This window comes from Gekko japonicus, unplaced genomic scaffold (genome assembly GCF_001447785.1).
Source record: "Gekko japonicus isolate JY-2015 unplaced genomic scaffold, Gekko_japonicus_V1.1 scaffold66, whole genome shotgun sequence".
In the NCBI taxonomy this organism is placed as follows: Eukaryota; Metazoa; Chordata; class Lepidosauria; order Squamata; family Gekkonidae; genus Gekko; species Gekko japonicus.
In genome coordinates, this window is record NW_015163605.1 from 1,713,974 (window position 1) to 1,723,747 (window position 9,774).

Sequence of the window (9,774 nt, forward strand, 5' to 3'; positions counted from 1 at the left end):
AGCATCCTGCTTCCAGCAGGCAATAGTTCCCAGTCAGATGTCTGTGGATGTGCAGGATAACAAGGAGAGGGCCGTTCTGAGGTGCTTGTGCCCAGTCTTTGGTTCTCAGAGGTATACTGCTTCTGAACATGGAAGTTCTATTTAGCCAATTACAGCAAAGGCAGAAATGTAGCTTAGTCATTGAAATCTAAATACAAAATATATTACTTAAGAACAACAACAAAAATTACCTTTTGTTTGGCTTCGAGAATTTTGGCTTCCAAATCGCTTGGTATTATTTTGCCCCTGTAATCGCAATGAAACAAAACCCAAGTAGTTAAAAAAATAAATAGGATTAAGCAAAAAACAAACAAACCCAAAAGAGATTTAGCAACAGCTGAATTAAATTAAATTAAATTAACCTTGCCAACTGGCCATTGAAACTTAATACCAGCAGTTATTACTGCATGTAAGATCATGTGAATAACATCCAACAACCTACCTTTCATTACACTTTACCAAAATCACATTTTCAGTTCCAAAGCCAAGTGCAGATCCAGCCTTTTTCATGGAATAGTGACTCTGCAATAAGAACAGCAACAAAAACAGAACAACTTTTTTTAAAAAAAAGAAACTGTAATTCATGTTTCCTTGTGTAGTACCAATGAAAAAAGGAAAAAGAACTGTGACAATTTAGCGCTTGATAATATATTCATAAATCATAATATACAATAACAGAAAATAAGTAAAACATAGCTATGCTTACAGCTATGATCTTCAATGGGCTATAACTGCTGAATGCCTATTGAAGAACATAGCTGTAAGCATAGCTTTATGATGAAGTGAATCAACAGTATATTTCCAATACGTCACCAAGAGAAATGAATTGTTGAAAGACAGTTTATGTACACATCCTTGTTCGGAAGAAGATCATTGTCGAAATGGCACACCATTCCGGAGACCACCGTCTACATTCACTATATATATTACTTATTTTCTGTTATTGTATATTATGATTTATGAATATATTATCAAGCGCTAAATTGTCACAGTTCTTTTTCCTTTTTTCATTGGTCTTATTACTGTGCCCATTCTTGTTACTATTCCTTGTGTAGTACCAACAATTGCCAGAAGAGGGATCACTTCCAATGCTGCACACCAAAAAGGGGCCCCATCAAGCAAGTCTTCATCAGTGGTGGTGGTGTCCTGGCAACAGCCAAGTGAATGCAGTGATGGCAGTGAACAGGTAAAGACCAGTAAGGAACAGTCTGATAATTTTCACAAAACTGAAAAGAAGGGTCTCCCCAAAGTAGAAACTTTACGTATTTATTCTAAAAAATGTTGGGGACTAATGACTGTGTTTCCAGAAAGCTGCCAAGAGAGGTTGAGGCAGTACTTAATTTTTTTAAAAAGGAAAATGTAAAAGATGAGGCCTATGCCTTAATTCTGAGTGTGTGCCAACAAGCTTCCAGACTTCAGTGTATGGTTGCCAACCTCCAGGTAGCACCTGGAGGTCTCCCACTGTGACAGTTGATTTCCAGACAACCAAGACTAGTTCCCCTGGAGAAAATTGGTGTTTTGGAGGGTGGATTCTATGGCGCTGTAGCCTGCTGAGGTCCCTCCCCTCCTCAAACCCTGCCCTCCCCAGGCTCCAACCCCCAAATCTCCAGGTATTTCCCCGGCCAGAGCTGGCAACCCTACTGCAGTGCCAAAGAGGCCCTTTGTATTCTCTCCAGTGCAGACCCCAAGGTGGCTTATAACATTCTTCTCCATTTTATCCTCACAAAACCCTGTGAGGTCTGTTGGGCTGGCAGTATGTGACTGGCTCAAGGTCACTCAAGAACCCACGGCACAGCGGGGATTTGAACTGGGATCCACTAGATCCTAGTCTGATACTGTAACCACTGCATCATTCTGGCTCTAATGCCACTTTGACTGCTTTAAAAGGGGGGTGGGCAAAGGGTTGGTTTAAATGAGGACAAGTAAGTTTTGAAGTCTCAGTCAGCCTGTAAGAGGTATTTTTGAACTCACGCTTCTACTCCAAGATCATATGGACTGGGGAATCTTCTCCACAACATAGTAAACTCCCCCCCCCCAATCCAGAGTAAAACAAATAAATGACAGTAGCTTCAAATCCAACCACGGCAGGCAGTTGTACACAGTGATCCATCCTATGTGGCCCTGCCACGAGTCTTGCAAATTTGACCACAACAAGGCCCATAGCTAAACATAACCCCAACCCAGTCTTGCAGCTTGTGAGCCTGTGGTACAATGAGCTACTTGTATACACAAGTAGCTCTTCACAGGGCTGGCCAATGGGTTTGGCATCACTAGGCAGCTCCCAAGGCCCCGGCATTACCTTTTTGTTAGCTTATTTTCAAATATATCCACAAAACAGCTTCAAATTCTGCTAAGTACCTTGCTGTATGCCCACCCCCAGAGAATCTTTTTGCTTCCTTCCTCCCCAATCCATTCTACAACCCCAAATGGCATTCTGGTTGATGAATGTGCAAATGGAGGCAATCCTGAAATCAGTAGGCCCAGTTACCGCGTACAATAAAACCCTGGCACCTCTACCACATGAAAATTTTTAAAGCAATCTCCATGTGCCAGCCATTTCATGTACACTGTCCCAAAAGTTAAGCATTAATGGCAGAGATGGTGGTTCTGTCTCCATTTCTAAGGAGCCCTACCCTCCTAGATGGAAGGCCCTACCCTCCTCACAAGCCAAAGAGGCTTACTCTGAGGACTTCTCTTCAAAAAGGGACCTCTCTCTCTCTCAGAATATTTCATGGTGATAATGATTCTCTGACAGCCATGTTAAAGATGGAAATCTGCCAGCACTTAATAGTTCGTTTTGAGGTAAATTTCCGGTGACAGCTGCAGACTCCCAAAAGCTGAAATTTGGGATGGAAGGAATGAAATGAGGCAGGTATGTCTCATCATAGCTGGACTGATGGAAATGGAAAAGCATGGTCCTTTGCCCTCCCCCAGTAATTACAATAATTATAATTAATCAGCCTCACATGAGGCAATTGAGCTCACGTGTTCTGAGGTAAAAAGGATCAGTTTCGGCACTGCAGCCATGCCTTTGGTTTTGACTTCTGGGAAATACTTGTAGCGGGCAGCCATGATGCTATACATGTTGGATATAGCACCACCTGTAATAGAATGCACGATAATTATTAGGGAGGTGGGAACGAAAAGTGAGAGAGAAATAACTGATCCAAGTTATAAAATGAAGGTGCCTGAACCTCTATTCTACCTGAACAAAGGTAGAAAAGCATATTTTGTGAAATGTGCTATTAACACTTGAATCAAGCATGCAAGAACTTATAACAGAGATCCATCAGATTACGTGTCTTTAAAGAAAGAGTGCTGGATCCTTATGTGTAGATGGAAGCTCATGGTTTCTGCTGACCTCCCATCTCCTTCCAGCACTACCTACAGTTTAGCACTTAGGGCAAAATATAAAGAATGGAACCTACCAGGGGAGAAGATACCGTCTCCATCTTTATTTGACCATCCAATAATCTCTCTCATTTTTCGGAGTGTTATTTGTTCCATGAGGACAAAAACAGGTGCAATTTCATATGTAAACCTGAACAAATACATTTAAAAGGGGGGGGGAAATTATCAAGATCCACTCCACAGTGATATGTATGAAGTGGTTTATAGTTTGATAGCACAGCCTTAACAATTCACCCAGATTTGTAACGATAGTCTGTTTTAGGAGCGCAAGAAAGGGAAGGACAGGCCTGGATGCCGAAGCAAGCATGAAACCTTGTCTTTGAGTCTAACAAAGGCCTTTCAAGATGGTGAAAAGGAGTGATTCCCCCACCCCAACACCAGCATCGCTTCTGTGGGGGACAAGTACCTATTCAGTACCGATTCAGCACGACGACTCCAGAAAGCAGTACTCCCAATTAGTTCTGTGTGCCTTCAGTGATGTCATCATATAGCTAAATGTGATTGGCTACATAGAATTGTGACATTGCTATTTCCCTTTCCCTTAAATGATCCCTGATTGACTATAAAGAAGCCCTGGGGGAATGATAGCAAAGCAGCAGCAAATTGGGAGAACAGTGGCTGTGAACACACGTGGGGGGGGAAATGTCATTATTCTGAGGCGAGGGTTTTTAAGCTGCCAGAATCACTGCTTACTCACTGAAACCCAAAATGTACCTAGCTAGGATTGTCAACTTTGGGTTGCAAAATACGTGGAGATGTTGAGGGTGGCGCCTGGGAAGGGCAGAGTTTGGGGAGGGGAGGACCTCAGGAGGATACAATTCCATAAATCCCACCCTTCAAAGCAGCCACTTTCTCCAGGGGAAAGGATGTCTGTAGCCTGGAGGTGAGTTCTAAGTTCAGGAGATTCCCAGGCCCCACCTGGAGGCTGGCAACCCTATATGTAACCCCAGTTTCCTTAATGCTGCATTCAGTTAGCCTGATCCAGGAATCATCATGTCCCACAGAGCCAGGGGTCATTTCGTAGAAAAAGAGCTAGGGGGACTCATTAGCATAACTCATTAGCATATGCCACACCCCCTGACATCACCGGAAGTGTGTCCTCCCCACAGCCGGCGGCGACCTCCAGCAGGCACCAGCAGGGAGCTCCAGGCCCCGCCCTCCTGCACCTCACCCGGGGGGATGGCGTCCCCCCGTGTCCCCCCCCAAATGACCCCTGCACAGAGCTACAAACACATGACAAGAAGTCTCTTAATGTTCAAATCACATGACAGGAACAGAACAAGCCAGAATTACGATCTTATTGGTAGACAGGAGATTCCATACAGTATAGACCGGGGGTAGCCAAACTGTGGCTCGGGAGCTGCATGCGGCTCTTTCACACATATTGTGTGGCTCCCGGCAGGGCAGCTGGGGAAGCGAAGGGAAGGCATGCCTTCCTGATTGGTCTTCCCTTCCCCAGCCAGTGCTCCCCTCCCTGGGTAGGCTTGAGGTGGGGGGGAGCAGAGAAAGAAACTTTAAGTGTGTTCTCAAAGCCCCCCCCCCCCTGCTGACCTGCTTGGAGAAGGCATTTGTCTCTTTAAATCCCTTCTCCAAGCCAAGGTGGCTGGCATGGGGGCATTTAGAGAAGACATTTAAACTTAATGTTGTTTTCTTTCCACCTCTTCCTTCCTCCCTCCCTCCCTCCCTCTCCCCATTTATTTGCTTTCTTTCCACCTTTCTCTCTCTCCCTCCCTCCTCCCTCCCTCCTCCATCTATTTGCTTTCCACCTTTCTCTTTTCCCCTCACTTCCTTCCTTCCCCATCTATTTGCTTTCTTTGTTTCTCTCTCTCTCTTTCTCTTCCCCCCAACTCTTTCATTCTTTCTTTCCACCTTTCTTTCTCTCTCTCTTAGACAAATAAATATAATTAGCAAACAAATAAATATCATTGGACAAATAAATATTGTTATCAATATCTGTTTTTATCCCTTTTGTTTTTATTTTTGGCAATCTCATTTAATGTTAATAAAAAGCAAATGTACATATTTTCCAATAAAAATGCATGTGATATTTGTTCATGTCTTGCAGCTCTCAAACATCTGATGTTTATTCTATGTGGCTCTTACGTTAAGCAAGTTTGGCCACCCCTGGTATAGACATAGCACTGGAAGACCAACCATGGAGGAAGGCTGGGGGAAGAGCAAGAAAGCAAGGGACACTTTTTGCAAAGAAGGGTGGTCTCTGAACCCACCAGTGCTGAAAAGGAATCATCTCCACAAGTGAGAGACTATGCCTAACTGACCTACTGCTCCTCTCACCATGCATGCAAGGAGATGAAGGCGGTTCTTCCACAAAATGGCAAAAAGGTACCTCCATAAGGGCTCGTGCCCCAGCAGGATGGGGGGGGGGGGGGGGAGAATGTTCAAAGTGCTGGATTCATATTTGCCAGAACTACAGTTATGAAAGTAGTAAACATCAGAGGACCATTCACAAAGATAATTGGAAATATTGAACTTGAGGCTTCAATGCAATTATTTATTCTACATATAGCCTCCAAGGGCAACTAATTATACAATGCCACACAATCAATGCCTGTCAAGAGTAATTAAAAAGGATGATTTTCTAATTACCAGTTACAGATAACAGGAAAGCAATCCACTGCTTTACCCGTCCCAATGCAGGCCAGAAACACTGCATAAGTCTAACGTGTCACGCATTCTGTGCGCTAAAAATGCCAATGCAAGTGATAGGGTCAGCTTTGTTCCATTTGAAGACCAAGAGAAGTCTAAAACAGAACGACTGTTGGCATAAACAATATAAGTGGTCCCTTTGTTAAAAGTCGCATCGCAAAGCTTTTATTCAGCATCCTACAGTGATGAGGGGGACCCATGCTGGAAATAGAATGAAATAGAATTGTAGTTCATAGATATTTTTTATCCCACTGTCAGTGTTCCCTCGGAGCTGAGTTAGTGTGAGCTAGCTCACAGTTTTTTAGCCTCCGGCTCACACATTTCTGTCTTCGCTCAGGAAGGATGGTTCCAGGGCAAACTATGAGGTAGCCAAATTGCTCACTCACAACTTAAATGCCAGTAGCTCACAGAGTGGACTTTTCGCTCACAAGACTCCACAGCTTAGAGGAAGCATTGCCCACTGTACTTGATAAATGCCCTGACCTGGATAGCCCAGGCCAGCCCAACCTCATCAGATCGCGGAGGCTAAGCAGGCTCAGCCCTAGTTGCTACACAGAGGCATGCGACAGCAAACCCCCTTGAAAACCCTATGGAGTCACAATAAATCGGCTCCAACTGAATGGCACTTTCCACTACCGTCACTCAATAAATAAAACCAGATAGATAATCCATGACATTTTCATTCAAGATCAATCTTATCTGCTGCTGCGCCAAAAATCAGAGGCCCAAGCCTCAGAAACTGCAAAAGAATCTTACGTAAAACAAGTAGGTGCGCCCCATGTCTTCAAAAGCCTCTTTGGTTTCCCTTGATAGCCTGAAGGCTGCTTCATATATAATATAAATTACTAGGTAAGTGCCCATGTAGCTTTCTGTGGCATGTACATGGAGTGTACATAGATTCACAACTCTCTTACATGTCATGGGGCATGCTGTGGATAGACATAGGGGCGTGGGTCATACCACTGACCCAACACTTCACTGAGCAAAGCCTGATTTCTTCAGCTAAAAGATCCTTCTCCCAAAATACTAGAACGCAAGGGCATCCAGTGAAGCTGATGGGCAGTAGATTCAGGATGGACAAAAGGAAATACTTCTTTACACAGAGAGTGATTAATATGTGGAATTCACTGCCAGAGGATGTAGTGACGGCCACAGGAATAGACAGTTCTAAAAGGAGATTAGATTCATGGAGGATAGGTCTATCAGTGGCTACTAGCCATGGTGTCTGAGGGTAATCTCCATGTTCAGAGGCAGTCAACCTCTGAATCCTACATCAGGGACAGTCTCAGCCTCTATGCCTTGTTGTTGGCCCTCCAGTGGAACTGATTGGCCACTGTGTGAGACAGGATGCTGAACTAGATGGACCACTGGTCTAATCCAGCAGGGCTCTTCTTATGTTCTTATGACCTTGTAAACTGCACTCTAGTCTCATTTTGTATTTATCTCAAGCACTGTAGAAAAATACATTTAGAATGCAGTAAACACAAACATAAAATCCAGGGTTTCTGAAAGTTCTTAAACTATGATCTTCAGACTTACTCCAAAGAAATCCTGGCCGAGTGCTTAGCAACGAGAACCCTTGCCCCTTGGGCAGGAGTTCCTTATATAGGCCGTGACATCTTAAACAGTTACACCTAAACCCGCTGAAATCAATGGGTTTAGGAGGGAGTAACTGTGTTTAGGATTACACTGACAGATGCCTTAAAGACAATTTACTATTTTTTTTGGTCAGTTCTGTTGGATCAAATACATTTCCTAGCGTTTGAACGCCACCACTGATAGCCACAAAAAAATACTGGAACTTGAGTTTTAAAAATGGCATATAGTGCCTGAAAATGCACGAACAAGAAAACAATCCACAAACCATCCCATACTAACCTACATGGTTTGTGGACAACAAAATAGTTCTGCCGGTGTAGCATGCAAGAAATAAAGCTGTGTTCCAGTGGCAGTGCTTTTAAACAGTACAGATGCAATCATCGGCCAATTGGGTCGCAGGAAAAGACAATTACAGTCTGAATCATTAATTTCAGTGCCCTATACCAAGGCTGGCTGAAGTCAGTCGGAGTTCTGACATTGGCTTCAGTGCTCTTTGAATTGGAGTTTGAGTATCTGTAATGAATTTCTGAATGTCTCCCAAGCTTGAAAGAAGATCCTATGCGCACAGGGATGTTTTTAAAGAAATTGTTGTGATTTCTCAAAAGGCACTGAAGTATGCGTGGTAATGAACTGGGACAACAATGGTCCACTCAGCTCTCCAGATGAATACTCATTTAATAGCCTCAGACCTAAACTACATTGATATTTATTACGTTGTTAGCATGCTCTTTTCTCTCTCTTCATAAGGCAGCATACATGGGGAAGAGGATTCCGGAATCCTCTCATCCAGGCATTGGTAAGACCCAAACCCCATTAGCAGCAGCAAGATAGCTGCATTATCTACCTTCAGACCATACCCTGGATCAGGGGTCAGCATAGGATCTCTCCTTGCCAATGGCAGGGGTCAGGGGTCATTTAGTAGAAAAAGAGGTGCAGGAGCTCATTAGCATAACTCATTTGCACCGATTTCCACCGCCGCGGAATCGGGCCCCGGGGGGAACCCCACCCTGGCGTGCACATCAGCCGGAGGGGATGTGATGGCGCTGGGCACGCTGGGGGCGGGGCCACAGCCATCTGAGGGGAAAACTCTATGTGACCTTTTTCTGAAGTTAATCATGCCCGGCGTCATCACGTCACCTCCGGCTGACGTGCATGTGGCGCGTGCGCGCGCACACTCAAGACGCTGTCTGGGAGCCCCCCACCGCGGAGCAAAACGGACTTGGGAACCCTAAGCAAGATAGTTGCATTATCTACCTTCAGACCATACCCTGGATCAGGGGTCAGCATAGGGTCTCTCCTTGCCAATGGCAGGGGTTGACAGATCCTTGTCGGGAAACTCCTGGATATTTGGGGATGGAGCCTGGGGAGGGCAGGGACCTCAGAGGGGTACAATGCCATACAGTCCACCCGCCAAAGCACCCATTTTCTCAAGGGCACTGTTCTCTGTAGTTTGGAGATGAGCTATAATTCTAGGGGATCCCTAGGTGCATTTTATAGTTAAAGAGCCAGACCACATCACAATTCAGAGCAAGAGATTAACCAAGAGCCAGTATAAGACTGTCCATTTGCATCCATGGAAAATATAAAACTTAACATTGCTGACGACTGGCAGGTTGATTAACAATCCATAAGGGCAGTCCAAAGACTGGTTGTAGCAAATCCTTCCTCGGGAAGTGGCACACACAGGGTCTCGCAATAAGTAATAAATATGTACAGGAACAACCTGCATGATAATCTTAGTGCACTGGCATAAATATGTGCATGGTTTACACTTGGAATTACTAGCAGCTGTTCTCTCAGTCATTTGCCTCTCTGTAAAGTACTTCATGCCCTGACCTGGCTGGCCCAGGCTTGCCCAGTCTCATCAGATGTTGGCAGCTAAGCAGGACTGATTAGTACTTGGATAGGAGACCAGCAAGGAATTCCAGGATTGCTACTCAGAGGCAGGCAATGGCAAACCTCCTCTGTTAGTCTATTGCCTTGAAAACCCTCTGGGGCCACCAGAGGTCATTTCGGGGGGGATCGCGGGGGATCGCAGTTCCCCCGGGTGAGGTACGG

At 44.7% G+C, this 9,774-nt stretch overlaps 1 protein-coding gene across 1 annotated transcript in view; it reads right to left on the reverse strand.

The window, feature by feature from the left end:
• GAD1 (glutamate decarboxylase 1) overlaps nt 1–9,774 on the reverse strand; it is a 72,217-nt gene that overhangs the window by 17,456 nt on the left and 44,987 nt on the right. The window contains exons 6-9 of the mRNA XM_015407264.1: nt 3,468–3,580; nt 3,025–3,140; nt 482–561; nt 231–285 (exon numbers count right to left, since the gene is read on the reverse strand). Of these exons, the coding sequence (XP_015262750.1) occupies nt 231–285; nt 482–561; nt 3,025–3,140; nt 3,468–3,580 (364 nt within the window). The remainder of the gene's footprint in view (nt 1–230; nt 286–481; nt 562–3,024; nt 3,141–3,467; nt 3,581–9,774) is intronic.